This window comes from Diaphorina citri, unplaced genomic scaffold (genome assembly GCF_000475195.1).
Source record: "Diaphorina citri unplaced genomic scaffold, Diaci psyllid genome assembly version 1.1 scaffold1243, whole genome shotgun sequence".
NCBI classification, from domain to species: Eukaryota; Metazoa; Arthropoda; class Insecta; order Hemiptera; family Psyllidae; genus Diaphorina; species Diaphorina citri.
In genome coordinates, this window is record NW_007378672.1 from 43,755 (window position 1) to 59,293 (window position 15,539).

The 15,539-nt window shown below is 38.7% G+C and overlaps 2 protein-coding genes, 1 long non-coding RNA gene and 1 other non-coding gene across 5 annotated transcripts in view; 3 read left to right on the plus strand and 1 right to left on the minus strand.

Annotated features, from left to right (window-relative positions):
• The window catches only part of LOC103514909 (protein FAM160B1), a gene marked incomplete in the record, with an annotated part of 31,843 nt that overhangs the window by 15,140 nt on the left and 1,164 nt on the right, over nt 1-15,539 (plus strand). The window contains 2 exon segments of the mRNA XM_017446417.2: nt 4,127-4,362; nt 4,607-4,702. Coding sequence (XP_017301906.1) covers nt 4,127-4,362; nt 4,607-4,702 — 332 coding nt within the window.
• Nucleotides 660-1,204, plus strand: LOC113469818. Its single transcript, XR_003393116.1, has 2 exons — nt 660-694; nt 1,103-1,204. It is a non-coding gene; the product is annotated as an uncharacterized LOC113469818 (long non-coding RNA).
• Trnak-cuu lies at nt 3,670-3,742 on the plus strand. Its single transcript has one exon. It is a non-coding gene; the product is annotated as a tRNA-Lys (tRNA).
• LOC113465299 (gustatory receptor for sugar taste 64f-like) lies at nt 6,809-12,349 on the minus strand. Of its 2 annotated transcripts, XM_026827753.1 has the most exons (4): nt 11,986-12,349; nt 11,455-11,617; nt 7,143-7,368; nt 6,809-6,993 (listed from the first exon to the last, which is right to left on the minus strand). In XM_026827753.1, the coding sequence occupies exons 1-3, from the start codon at nt 12,012-12,014 to the stop codon at nt 7,165-7,167; spliced, it is 396 nt and encodes a 131-aa protein (XP_026683554.1). In that variant the 5' UTR covers nt 12,015-12,349; the 3' UTR covers nt 6,809-6,993; nt 7,143-7,164. The 2 variants fall into 2 exon arrangements, with proteins under 2 accessions (XP_026683554.1, XP_026683553.1); XM_026827752.1 differs by lacking the exon at nt 6,809-6,993 and having other exon boundaries at nt 7,104-7,368.

Below are 15,539 nucleotides of genomic sequence, written 5' to 3' on the forward strand. Positions count from 1 at the left end.
TGGTGGGAAAAAGCCTAGTAGAACCTTTTTTTTTTCCGTCAACCTTGAGGACAAAAAAAAAAAAAAACAATAATAATAAAAAATAATAGTAATAAAAATAGGTCCCGCCCGTCCCTTTAATAGCTAAAGGTAGCTATAATTGATAAGCTACATCCACACTCACAGGCCCTGCTAAGGTAGCTATGTAACTAACAAGCCATGTCCACACTCACAGGCCCTGCTTGAGAAGTACGATGAGTCCACACTGAACACCCTAGTCATTGCCTACGTGAACACACGTGCCTACCATGATACTGAGGGATGCAGTGACGTCATCAATTCCTGGAGTGACGAGGAAGATGAGAGAGAGAAGAAGAGTTCAGATTCCAAGGAGCACGTCAGTCGAACCCTGGCCCCTTCTAATGTGGACAAAATTATCGAACGGTAAGAAGCTTAGAGGTCAGAATAGAGAATAATAAATCATGACTTTTTTACAATAATATTTATCTGTGTAAAATGTTAAAAAAAGAAGATTATAAAAATGAGCAAAAGGTCGATTCCAACGTAAAAAGTTGTTACCTACTTAACCAAGTCAAAACTCTAAAAAAGTATCTTTAAAAAGTCGAAAGTTCAATTTTTATTTGCCATTCTACTAAGTTGTGACATCACAATACAAAAATCTGGCCCCTTCTAATGTGGACAAAATTATCGAACGGTAAGAAGCTTAGAGGTCAGAATAGAGAATAATAAATCATAACTTTTTTACAATAATATTTATCTGTGTAAAATGTAAAGAAAGAGGAAGATAATAAAAATGAGTAAAAGGTCGATTCCAGCGTAAAAAGTTGTGAAAAAACCTATTCAAGTCAAAACTCCAAAAGAAGTATCTCTGAAAGGTCGAAAATTCAATTTTTATTTGCCATTCTAAGTTGTGACATCACAATACAAAAAATGTGCAGAAACACATCTGCACAAACGCATTGACAGTAAAGATACAAGATTTACCATTTTTTTTTTTTTTTTTTTTTCAGTTACCAAAATACAAAAAATGTGTAGAAACACATTCTCACAAACGCATTAACAGTAAAGATACCTACCTACAAGATTTACCTTTTTTTTTCAGTTACCAAAGTCTAGTCCCTCCATCACTTCGATCGTCAGCCAGTGAAGCTCGCTCTGACTACCAGGTGTATCTTGGTGACGTAGAACATGTGTATAAACAGGTGAGAACATGTGTTGTAAAGAGGTGAGAATATATGCTTTAAACAGGTGAAAAGTGAGAATATGTTATATTGTAAACAGGTGAGAATATGTGTATAGAGAATATAATATGATACAAAAAATGTGCAGAAACACATTCCGACTAACGCATTAACAGTAAAGATACCTACCTACAAGATTTACCTTTTTTTTTTTTCTTCTTTTTTTTTCAGTTACCAAAGTCTAGTCCCTCCATCTCTTCGATCCTCAGCCAGTGAACCTCGCTCTGACTACCAGGTGTATCTTGGTGATGTAGAACATGTGTATAAACAGGTGAGAACATGTGTTGTAAACAGGTGAGAATATATGCTTTAAACAGGTGAAAAGTGAGAATATGTTATATTGTAAACAGGTGAGAATATGTGTATAGAGAATATATTATAAACAGGTGAGCACATGTGTATAAACAGGTGAGAATATATGAATAAACAGGTGAGAACATGTGTATAAACAGGTGAGAATATGTGTTGTAAACAGGAGAGAATATGTGTTGTAAACAGGTGAGAATATGTTTATAAACAGTTGAGAATATGTGTGTAAACAGGTGAGAACAGCACATACCTATACACCCAATCATTTCATTCTCGTTTTCTAGGTGAGATCCGCGTGTGACAAATTCCACTGGCCGTCAGAGGCAACCACCACCCCCAGTTTGAGTAGCACTGAGAATCAGCAGCCTGTGAAGTTTTATGAGGGAGCCTTCCTCAACATGGTATTCACCAAGCTGAAATCTCTCAGTACGCAGGTAATTGTTTCATTACAAATTTTCATCAGTGAAAGAAGAAGAAGAAGAAGAAGAAGAAGAAGAAGAAGAAAAAGTTTCTTTAAATTGATCCCAAGGGCAAGGAAAACCTAAACCCTTGACAAATGGAGTGTGTCTGAAGGCATGTGATGTGTTCCAATCCACTCGACCCCAACACATGCTTCTCTCTTCTAATCATCCTCTCATTTGACCTTAAATTTATTTTTTATTTAATAGCCTTGTATAATATACTCGTAATACGGAATGCCCTTTGCCTTTGTGAAACCTATTAAAAAGACTAGATAAACACAACACACAGTTTGCGCAAACTGCTTAAAAAAAATAATAATATAAAGAAAACGGAAAAATAGGTAAAAAAGTACCTACCTAATTTTTATCATTTGATAGAGGAAAAAAATGTGCCTATCACTTGAAAATCCCCGAGCCACCTTTTCAAAAATTCTAGGAAAAAAAATCTGGTGTGAACATCACACGACTTTCTATTACATTAAACTTCTCAACTGTAAGTCGGACAGTTCTAAAAGTTTCACCATTCGATTCGGCGTGAAAAATCCCATGGGATCAACTATTCACATGCTTACTTGTTAATGGTTCACAAATAAAAGGGAAATTTGTTGACACAGGGGAGTATCGAACCCGAAACTTCTCAACTGTAAGTCAGAGAGTTCTAAAAGTTTCACCATTCGATTCGGCGTGAAAAATCACATGGCGTACGTTACGTACGTACGTTACGTACGTACGTTACGTACGTACGTTACGTACGTACGTTACGTACGTACGTTACGTACGTACGTTACGTACGTACGTTACGTACGTACGTTACGTACGTACGTTACGTACGTACGTTACGTACGTACGTTACGTACGTACGTTACGTACGTACGTTACGTACGTACGTTACGTACGTACGTTACGTACGTACGTTACGTACGTACGTTACGTACGTACGTTACGTACGTACGTTACGTACGTACGTTACGTACGTACGTTACGTACGTACGTTACGTACGTACGTTACGTACGTACGTTACGTACGTACGTTACGTACGTACGTTACGTACGTACGTTACGTACGTACGTTACGTACGTACGTTACGTACGTACGTTACGTACGTACGTTACGTACGTACGTTACGTACGTACGTTACGTACGTACGTTACGTACGTACGTTACGTACGTACGTTACGTACGTACGTTACGTACGTACGTTACGTACGTACGTTACGTACGTACGTTACGTACGTACGTTACGTACGTACGTTACGTACGTACGTTACGTACGTACGTTACGTACGTACGTTACGTACGTACGTTACGTACGTACGTTACGTACGTACGTTACGTACGTACGGTACGTACGTACGTTACGTACAGACCATGGGCTAAAAACCACTTTTTTGGAATCAGGGGACCCCAAAACGGATATTTCCACCCATTTCCCGATTTTGAAAATTTGGACCGATTGCAATACTTTCTCATTACCTTGTATAGGTTCCCTATACGTAAGGGTAATAGAAAGTAAAAAAGAATACAACTTTGCGAGCCGCCACGCCACAGAGTAGAGTTATGTGACCTTGAAAACGACCTCCCGTGTTTTCTCGCGAGATCTTGACACGGCCGCATGCCTGTATTGATATAACGCTATTTCTCTCTCCTCTGACACCAAGCCCGGCTAGCTCAGTCGGTAGAGCACGAGACTCTTAATCTCGGGGTCGTGGGTTCGAGCCCCACGTTGGGCGAAATTTTTTCACTATTATTAATTTTTTTGCTTTCTAGAGTTTTGTTACGGTGTGTATTTTTTACTATTTTTATTATTATTTTATTTATCTTCCCCATTGAATTTGTTCATAAAAAAAAAAAACTAGTTAGTGTGTTTTTCAAGTCCAATAGAATGTGCCCGGTGTGTGTTTTGTTGTAGACATGTGAGGAGGGATCATAATACATTCCAATCAAGCTTTTACCTCTCTGTCTCCTCCCCCCCTTCTTGTTGTAGTAGCGGCTTCGGCTGTAGCCAAATGGTAATGGCAGTTTTTTTTCTGCCATACACCGGGGTGATGGTCTCTAGCCATGTTTGATTGGTCCTAGATTTAAAAGTAGAGCTTTCTCCTTTTTTGTTTCCTCAGAGCTACCTGATCAACTTGGAGCTGAGCAGTGTGCTGTCTCGCCTGGCAGTGTTGCCACATCCTCACCTACACGAGTACCTACTCAACCCATACTGTCCCCGTCTGGTCCCATCCCTAGCACATCTCCTGAGCAGTGTTGCCAAGACACTGGGCAAACAACTCCATGCTGTGGAACATTACGGGGAGCGTCTGGCTAACACGAGACAATACCTGGTGGGCAATAGCGCCGAAATAAGGTGAGTTCCAAAAACAAGATTCGTTCTCGGAACGGCTGGTTTTCTCCTATCCTGTCTTTCTCTCTCTTTGCTTTCGGGACACTTTCAGGCGGGGGTTCGATCCTCACCTCGTACAAACTTTATCCTAAACATATAAGGTAAGGTTAATTTTTGGAAGGGCTGGATTTCCACTATCCTGCTTTCAAATAATAAAATAATAATAATAAATAGGTAATCTAGCTGTTACTGTGTTTAATTTTTGCAGGGACAACCAAAGCAACCTATTTGAAAGTGTGATCGTATTGGAGGAAATGTGCAAGGAACTTGCCGCGATTGTGTATGTCAAATTCCACTGTGCCTCTTGATGCTAATTCTCTCTTGGGAGCTCTTCCTTGACATAATAATATTATCTCATCTAATGGAACAACTTACAACGTACATTCTTCATTGTTCCAAAAATTGAAATACAGTCGAATCTCGATAGAAAGTAAGCCAAGGAAAATGACGAAATTTACTTGTTGTAGAGGTTTACTCAGTAAATAGGTTACTTATTAACGAGGGTCCTTCTTTTAAATGTCTTAATATCGAGGTTTTCGACATTTCCACATGATGCTACAATACTAAATAAAACAAAACAAACCGTAAAAATCACTTACTATTTACTATCGAGGTTCGACTGTAGTGACGTTATTCCATTAGATGTGCCATATTGTGTAGGTATGTGCTGTACAATATGTCGTTATATTTCTTCTATATCGAGGTTTTCGACATTTCCACATGATGCTACAATACTAAATAAAACAAAACAAACCGTAAAAATCACTTACTATTTACAATCGAGGTTCGACTGTAGTGACGTTATTCCAGTGCCATATTGTGTATGTGTAGGTATGTGCTGTACAATATGTCGTTATATTTCTTCTTTCTTCCCTCCCTTTTCATTTTATAAGACTGGGTATAACCTTGTATAAAATACCTTAGATCGAGTTTTTTGGGGCAATCGCCACTACCTGTCACTCTCCTTCTTCTGCCTCTGGGAAATTCGCATTGGTCATGTACGAATTATTAGATTTTATTATTGTGCAGGGTTTATACGCGACCTGGAAAAACTGGAAAAGTCATGGAATTTGAAAATGGGCCAAAAAGTCATGGAAAATCGTAAAAATTTAAAGAAAAAACCTGGAAAAGTCATGGAATTAGCCACCTAGTCAAAAATTAAAAATATCCAAATTAAATATCACGTATTTCCGAAAAACGGCCTGCGGCGCATTTCCCCTCATATCCCTTGATGTTCTGCATATTGCATATTTTTTTTTTTTTTTTAACTGAAGGGGTAACCAAATTAATTTTTAAGTACCTCCGCCCCCTAATTTTCTGGAAAATTCATGGAAATGTTCTGGAAAAGTCATGGAATTTCATTCCGGGGAAAGCGTATAAACCCTGTTGTGTTTTTTCCATAATTATCATTTTGTATTCTGCTTTTTTTTTAGAGACCTACCTTCTTACTTTGTACTACCTACTCCGCCTACTCGTAACTTTGTTTATTTATTTTTTCTACTCACTTTCTGTCCTCTGTAATCATGTAGTAGACATCTATAAATTGAACTTATTCATATTATGTTCAAAATAAATCGTTATTGTGTTATGTAAACATTTTATGATCCTGGATTCTTATTGCATGTCTCATCCCGAAATCGAACAGAGAAGCAAGACAGGATAAGAGAAAGCCAGCCGTTCCGAGAATCCGTTCAGGATAAAATCCGCCCCGGGCGGGAATCGAACCTGCGAAATGGCCATTAAAATTTTAATCTAGCTGAATATATCGACAAGGGCGGGTACTGTTGTCCACATTGGAGTCTCCAGTCACTGCATTGAACTGAACTAGCACTATCTCGTAAGTGACAATAGTTCCCGCTATGGTTAGCATCAGAGTTCGAGTCACTGAGAAGAACTTGCATCCTGTAAGGGCGAGATCATCTGAGGTGACCTGTGTCAGGAAACGGGACACCTGGAAATAAAAAGATTTTTAAAAAAAGTTGAGCGTTTCCCCGCCGTATTTATTTCGCAAATGAAATAACTGCTAAATTAGACGCGTGTGGGCTGTGTCGTAGTAAGCCCATCCCGTAGTATGCCTCATCAGATGGGGGATAACATAAAGATTATCTTCTTTTTTTGTTATTCTAAAAGAGAATAGGTTATTTAAGAGGTTTGATAGAGGGAATTAAAAAAAGATGAGTTTTCCCGCCGTATTTTTTTTTATTTGTATTTATTAAAGTGTTCTAACATTGAATTAGAATGTTATATACACCCCGCCGTATTTATTATTTCGTAAATGAAGTAACTGCTACATTAGACGCGTGTGGGCTGTGTCGTAGTAAGCCCATCCCGTAGTATGCCTCATCAGATGGGGGATAACATAAAGATTATCCTCTGTAATCATGTAGTAGACATCTATAAATGGAATTTATTTATATTATATGATTTATATGTTCAAAATAAATCGTTTATTGTGTTATGTAAACATTTTATGATCCTGGATTCTTATTGCATGTCTCATCCCGAAATCGAACAGAGAAGCAAGACAGGATAAGAGAAAGCCAGCCGTTCCGAGAATCCGTTCAGGATAAAATCCGCCCCGGGCGGGAATCGAACCTGCGAAATGGCCATAAACATTTTATGATCTTGGATTCTTATTGCATGTCTCATCCCGAAATCGAACAGAGAAGGAAGACAGGATAAGAGAAAGCCAGCCGTTCCGAGAATCCGTTCAGGATAAAATCCGCCCCGGGCGGGAATCGAACCTGCGAAATGGCCATTAAAATTTTAATCTAGCTGAATATATCGACAAGGGCGGGTACTGTTGTCCACATTGGAGTCTCCAGTCACTGCATTGAACTGAACTAGCACTATCTCGTAAGTGACAATAGTTCCCGCTATGGTTAGCATCAGAGTTCGAGTCACTGAGAAGAACTTGCATCCTGTAAGGGCGAGATCATCTGAGGTGACCTGTGTCAGGAAACGGGACACCTGGAAATAAAAAGATTTTTAAAAAAAGTTGAGCGTTTCCCCGCCGTATTTATTTCGCAAATGAAATAACTGCTAAATTAGACGCGTGTGGGCTGTGTCGTAGTAAGCCCATCCCGTAGTATGCCTCATCAGATGGGGGATAACATAAAGATTATATTCTTTATTTATTATTCTAAAAGAGAAAAGGTTATTTAAGAGGTTTGACAGAGGGAACTGTAAGTAATTCCCAAGGTCTTATTATCCCGAAAGAAAAGAGAAGGAAGACGGGATAGGAGAAAGCCAGCCGTTCCGAGAACGAACCTTTTTTCTGTTTTGAAAAAATTCTGTCCCGGGCGGAAAGCGAACCCGCGACCTAGCGCTTACAAAGGCAGACGCGCTACCCTCCAAGCTAACTAGCTAGGCTGGCGGGGAACTGTAACAATGAAGGCATTGGTGTACCCGCCTCCCAAATTTAACCTCTGAACCTCAGCTAGTCTGAGTGAAGCCAGGGAAAACCAGCAGTACCAGTACGTCATTGCTGTGTCGTAGTAAGCCCATCCCGTAGTATGCCTCATCAGATGGGGGATAACATAAAGATTATCTTCTTTTTTTGTTATTCTAAAAGAGAATAGGTTATTTAAGAGGTTTGATAGAGGGAACTGTAATTGCCAAGGTCTTATTATCCCGAAAGAAAAGAGAAGGAAGACGGGATAGGAGAAAGCCAGCCGTTCCGAGAACCAACCTTGTCTGTTTTGATAAAATCTGTCCCGGGCGGAAAGCGAACCCGCGACCTAACGCTTACAAAGGCAGACGCGCTACCCTCCAAGCTAACTAGGCTTGCGGGGAACTGTCAACTGTAAAAACGAAGGCATTGGTGTACCCGCCTCCCAAATTTAACCTCTGAACCTCAGCTAGTCTGAGTGAAGTGAAGCCAGGGAAAACCAGCAGTACGTGATTGCCAAAAGGTCACCACCCAGATATTAACCACGCGTAACGTTGCCTAACTTCAGTGATCTATCACGACCTTGCCCTTTATTTTTACATTCCCCATCCCTAGTTCTAGAGTCACTCGCTCTTTTCTGGCTTCATTTCTTGATTTTGTCAAATCCGAAATCCACTCGAAATCAACCTCCATGGGACGTATCCCAGATCAGCTGTTTTTTACAACGCCATTTGTTTATCAGTTTTATCTTTTTTTTATCAAGGAAAATTTTGAAAATTTACATTTTCCTAAAGTCGTCATTGCCAAAAGGTCACCCACCCAGATATTAACCACGCGTATCGTTGCTTAACTTCAGTGATCTATCACGACCTTGCCCTTTATTTTTACATTCCCTATCCCTAGTTCTAGACTCTAGACAGCTCTAGAGTCACTCGCTCTTTTTCTGGCTTCATTTCTTGATTTTGTCAAATCCGAAATCCACTCGAAATCAACCTCCATGGGACGTAACGTCATTGCCAAAAGGTCACCACCCAGATATTAACCACGCGTAACGTTACTTAACTTCAGTGATCTATCACGACCTTGCCCTTTACTTATTCCCTATCCCTAGTTCTAGACTCTAGACAGCTCTAGAGTAGTCTAGAGTCACACTCGCTCTTTTTCTGGCTTCATTTCTTGATTTTGTCAAATCCGAAATCCACTCGAAATCAACCTCCATGGGACGTATCCCAAATCAGCTGTTTTTTACAACGCCATTTGTTTATCAGTTTTTACAGTTTTATCTTTTTTTTTTATCAAGGAAAATTTTGAAACTTTACATTTTCCTAAAGTTTTTCTGGAATGTGCGACGTTACCTGCAAAAAAATTGCTAGGAAGCAATAGAAGGGATATATTCAACACGTAGGCAGACGCGCTACTAACCAAGCCAATTAGGCTGGCTAAGAAAAGGAGAAAATAGTGGACAATCACCTTGTACAGACGTTCGGTAACCTCGTGGTCGCGGACTTTGTTTGTAGAACTTGTAAATTTTGTAGAACTCACACATCTTTTTTTTTCCTCTCTTAATAATCAGATAGGTAATCACTAATCAGGAAGTGAGGGATTTTTCCAATTGTGTTAAATGCTTGTCACAAATATCGTTCTCCAATTATTACGCCCAGATAAAATTCAACACGGATACAGAGTTTTGCACAAAGATACACGTACCACTCGACACGAAATTGCGAAAAATTACCTACATCACCATAAACAGCTCTCGGTAAGTTTTGAACTTGAAATCTAAAATTTTATTTTAGCAGTTTTATTGTTTCTCATCAGATGGGTGATGAGAATAAGTTGTGCTTTATCTATTTAGGCTGTACACTTAGAAAAAGAAATAATTTAAATAAGCACTATTATTTTATTATTAACTTACACATGAAAATGGGCCCTATGGACTATCTCCCAAAAGACCAATGGGTAATCATAATCAATTAATGACTAATTATGCTACGACACAGATAATACGCGTCTAATGTAGCAGTTGTTTCATTGCTACGAAAAAAAACGGCGATGAAAGACTCATCTTTTTTTCTCTCTTAATAATCAGATAATCACTCATCAGTCATCAGGAAGTGAGGGATTTTTCCAATTGTTTTAAATGCTTGTCACAAATATCGTTCTCCAATTATTACGCCCAGATAAATTTTATGACTTGACTTGGACTCGAACCACCAACCTCGAGGTCCGAAGTGAAACGCTTTAACCACTACACCATTGACATTAACTGAATAACTTCCCTGTGACCTAAAAGACCCAAAAAACACAACCCAACCCCAAGTTGTGACTGTCGAAAAATCAATAGCTCTTCCCTAAATGGAATTTAGCTAATAAGGAGAAGATACCTGAGATGTGCTTTATCCGGAGAGACAGTACTGTGCACCGGCACAAGCAAACTAGTGATTGGTCAAAGATAAGTTTACAGGTACCTACGGAAAATGCAATGTTTCTGATCTTTCACCCTCAGGTTTGGTTCGATTCCCGCCCGGGGTGGATTTTATCCTGAAGGGACAATGTTTGTTCTCGGAATGGCTGGTTTTCTCCTATCCTGTCTTTCTTCTGTCTTTGATTTTGGGACAAAGAGACCTTAGCAGTTACAGTTCCCTCTGTCAAATCTCATTAAAAAAGTCTCATTTTGAAAGACCCTTTGTTTTTCTTTGCAAGAATAGGTGAAGGTATAAAATTTGTACATCCAAAAATGAACCAACATTTTGAAATTTACAGGACACTGTTGACTCTATAGGGGTGGTAATAAAACAACTGTAGTTACATCTATTGTAGCAGTTTTATTGTTTCTCATCAGATGGGTGTTGAGAATAAGTTGTGCTTTATCTATTTAAGCTGTACACTTAGAAAAAGAAACAGGTTGTGCTTTACTTAGGTATCTTGACTGTAAGCTTAGAACAATATGTGTCAGATGTGTCACTAATCACTATGCTAAAATAAAAATTGTACAGGATTAGGTGCTGGGCCAACTTGAGATTAAAAAGTGGTAAACTCTTGTAACAAGAACCATTTTCAGAGACAAACTTACCATATGAATCACATGATTCATGTACTTATTGATTCACATAACACCATACCTACCTCAACACAGTAACTTTCAGATGGTATCGAGAAGAGTACACCTGTACATTCTTTACTAGCATCATTGATTGAAGCAGCACTGGCTTCCTCCTATCCTGTCTTTCTTCTCTCTTTGATTTTGGGACAAAGAGACCTTAGCAGTTACAGTTCATTCTGTCAAATCTCATTAAAAAAGTCTCATTTTGAAAGACACTTTGTTGTTCTTTGCAAGAATAGGTGAAGGTATAAAATGTGTACATCCAAAAATGAACCAAATGAACATTAATGTACTCATTGATTCACATAACACATACCTACCTCAACACAGTAACTTTCAGATGGTATTGAGAAGAGTACACCTGTACATTCTTTACTTAGAACATAAGTGTCACTATCCTAAAATAAAAATTGTACAGGATTAGGTGCTGGGCCAACTTGAGATCAAAAAGTGCTGAACTCTTGTAACAAGAACCATTTTCAGAGACAAACTGACCATATGAATCACATGATTCATGTACTCATTGATTCACATAACACATATGTAGGTATTAGGTACCTACCTCAACACAGTAACTTTCAGATGGTATTGAGAAGAGTACACCTGTACATTCTTTACTAGCATCATTGATTGAAGCAGCATACAGAGATACAGCACAAATCCGTACTAACAAGCAGGTGAACGAGTAGACAAAATAGATGGCCTCCCATACGCTTTGAATTGGTCTGAGAACATAATAACCCATTATTTGTGTAAAGTACTCAACTGAGCAAATATCTGGTAACTTGATAATTTTACATTGAGTTTGTGTCCATTATGATACCTATCTAAATCTTCAAATTTTTTTGGTTAAATAAAAATAATAATAATAATAAAAATCTTACTTGAGACTGTTGAAGAGTTGCAAGCTCATAAAGTACAGATTATTCGCAAAGGATAGAAGCACTATTGGAGACAGTGAACAACTGACCAAAGATTATAAGGTTCTACTGGTAACTTGATAATTTTACATTGAGTTTGTGTCCATTATGATACCTATCTAAATCTTCAAAAAATTTTGGTTAAATAAAAATAATAATAAGAAAAATCTTACTTGAGACTGTTGAAGAGTTGCAAGCTCATAAAGTACAGATTATTTGCAAAGGATAGAAGCACTATTGGAGACAGTGAGTGATCCAATAACTTGGTCAAACAAGAGAGCTCATTGTATGTTTCTCGGAGTTGTCTCCAAGTACTACTGGGCAGAACCTGAGAACACAAATATGAGAACAATCAACACCATTTTGGAAGGGTTGAAAAAACAAAAATAGTCTATTTGTATTCTTCTCATAGATTGTGATGAAAGAAAAGAGATTTTTTCCCTAACTCATATTAAACCAGTTCCGCAGGATTTAAGTCAATTAGTGACCACTTCTAAAAGATTACCTATCCTACAGAGAGGCTAAGAGAATTTGAACAATACAGTAAATGGCTTGTTGAAAAAACAAAAATAGTCTATTTGTATTCTTCTCATAGATTGTGGTGAAAGAAAAGAGATTTTTTCCCTAACTCATATTAGTATTAGTGCTTTATTTAGACTGTCGAATTAGGACATGTAGTCCCATTATCTCAACAGTTTAATATTGCACCACTTTATTTATGAATTGAGTCTAGAGGGCAAAGTTTAACAGGGACATAAAATATTTTATTACCGGGATAAAGGGAAAGGGGTTAGTATTAGTATTAGTGCTTTATTTAGACTGTCGAATTAGGACATGTAGTCCCATTATCTCAACAGTTTAATATTGCATTATTAACTCACACATGAAAATGGGCCCTATGGACTATCTCCCAAAAGACCAATGGGTAATCATAATCAATTAATGACTAATTATGCTACAGTTGTTTCATTGCTACGAAATAAAAACGGCGATGAAAGACTCATCTCTTAATAATCAGATAATCACTAATCAGGAAGTGAGGGATTTTTCCAATTGTGTTAAATGCTTGTCACAAATATCGTTCTCCAATTATTACGCCCAGATAAATTTTATGACTTGACTTGGACTCGAACCACCAACCTCGAGGTCCAAAGTGAAACGCTTTAACCACTACACCATAGACATTAACTTCCCTGTGACCTAAAAGACCCAAAAAACACAACCCCAACCCCAAGTTGTGACTGTCGAAAAATGAATAGCTCTTCCCTAAAGGGAATTTAGCTAATAAGGAGAAGATACCTGAGATGTGCTTTATCCGGAGAGACAGTACTGTGCACCGGCAGTAGACCAAACCATGCCGCTAGCTTGAGCACTGGCCGGAGTGAACTATGGAGGGAATTCTTCGAATTGGAGGTGATGGCGAGGGAAGGTGACACCTTGGGGTAATCCTGGAGAGGCCAGTTTCTAAAAAAAAAAAATCAAAAATCAAATCAAATCTCCAATTCTTTGTGTAAAGCAGAGCTTTTTCATAACTTTAGTGGATATCACAACATTACTAAGTGCCTCCTTTGCAATCAATTTCCATATTTCAATAATCTTTTTACACTGGTAATGTCGCCACTGGTCGCTACTCGATTATAGTAGCTACTCAATTGTCCTCACGAGACTGAGTGCACCCCGAACTCCAAGCACAGAGCCGAAAAAAGAAACCTCGGCCCCGCCGGGAATCGAACCCGGACCTCCTGCGTGCTAGCCTAGTGTGATACCCACTCGGCCACGGAGGCTACTTAGAAACACACTACCGTTACGTCACGTCATGGGGAGTCAGTGATGTAGTTCAAAGTTTTCCCATAATATTGTAGGTAATTTCGTTCAGGACAGCCACACTAAAATCGCGTTACGTCACGTGACAAGACGTGATGGTAGTGTGTTTCTATACCTTGAGTGACATAAAAAAAAGGAATTTAAATTGTATGCTTGTCGAAAGCTTCCATACATAAAACCTACCACTCTGAGGCTTAGGTGTGGGAGCAAATAGCCCTAACCCTAAAGGACCTCCTCAGTCGACACAAACTTTAGCCATTTTGCTAAAGTTTTAGACTAGGAGATTCTGCTCTTAAGGTGTGTCCACACATAGTCGACTGACACGTCCACACTGCCTCGACAACATATGTAGATTTATTATTTATTTTATTCTTCAGAACAATTCAATCTCGAGCTCAATAAACTTTGAGCTGAACCCTCCTCGTCTAAAACTTTAGTAGAATAGCTCAAGTTTGTGTCGACTGAGGAGGGAACAGCTCGATCGACATAAAAAAAAGGAATTTAAATTGTAAGCTTGTCGAAAAGCTTCCATACATAAAACCTACCACTCTGAGGCTTAGGTGTGGGAGCAAATAGCCCTAAAGGACCTCCTCAGTCGATACAAACTTTAGCCATTTTGCTAAAGTTTTAGACTAGGAGATTCTGCTCTTAAGGTGTGTCCACACATAGTCGACCGGGCATCGATCGATGTCGACTGACACGTCCACACTGCCTCGACAACATAGATTTTCCTCAGGCAAAATGACAAACTTACTGCTGAATTGAAAACATAGAGCGTCGTGCCATGTTGGAGTAAGCTGATGACTATTCAATAAGGCAAAATGACAAACTTACTGCTGAATTGAAAACATAGAGCGTCGTGCCATGTTGGAGTAAGCTGATGACTATTCAATAGGCAAAATGACAAACTTACTGCTGAACTGAAAACATAGAGCGTCGTGCCATGTTGGAGTAAGCTGATGACTATTCAATACCATTCTGACCATCTGTCCATTATCCTACTGATATTATCTGAACTCTGGGATTTTTATTGCTTTCCCTTTTTTACTTCCTCGCGCAAGTTTTGCCGAAGAAAGCTTTGTAGTTTTTTTTTTTTTTGTAAGGCCCGTCGCCCATTGGAAGCGTAATCGCGGGGTTAGTTGCGCGTAAATGCCTGAAAAACCAAACCTATGAAAATGGTAAGGCCCGTCGCCCATTGGAAGCGTAATCGCGGGGTTAGTTGCGCGTAAATGCCTGAAAAACCAAACCTATGAAAATGTAAGCAAACTAGTGATTGGTCAAAGATAAGTTTACAGGTACGGAAAATGCAATGTTTCTGATATTTCACCCTCAGATTTGGTTCGATTCCCGCCCGGGGTGGATTTTATCCTGAAGGGACAATGTTCATTTTCGGAATGGCTGGCTTTCTCCTATCCTGTCTTTCTTCTCTCTTTGATTTTGGGACGAACAGACCTTAGCAGTTACAGTTCCCTCTGTCAAATCTCATTAAAAAAGTCTCATTTTGAAAGACTTTTTATTCTTTGCAAGAATAGGTGAAGGTATAAAATGTGTACATTAAAAAATGAACCAACATTTGAAATTTACAGGACACTGTTGACTCTATATCCAGGGGTGGTAATGAAACAACTGTAGTTACATCTATTGTAGCAGTTTTATTGTTTCTCATCAGATGGGTGATGAGAATAAGTTGTGCTTTATCTATTTAGGCTGTACACTTAGAAAAAGAATAGATGAAGGTATAAAATGTGTACGTACATCCAAAAATGAACCAACATTTGAAATTTCGTACTTACACTTAGAAAAAGAAATAAGTTGTGCTTAACTTAGGTATCTTGACTGTAAGCTTAGAACAATATGTGTCACTATGCTAAAATAAAAATTGTACAGGATTAGGTGCTGGGCC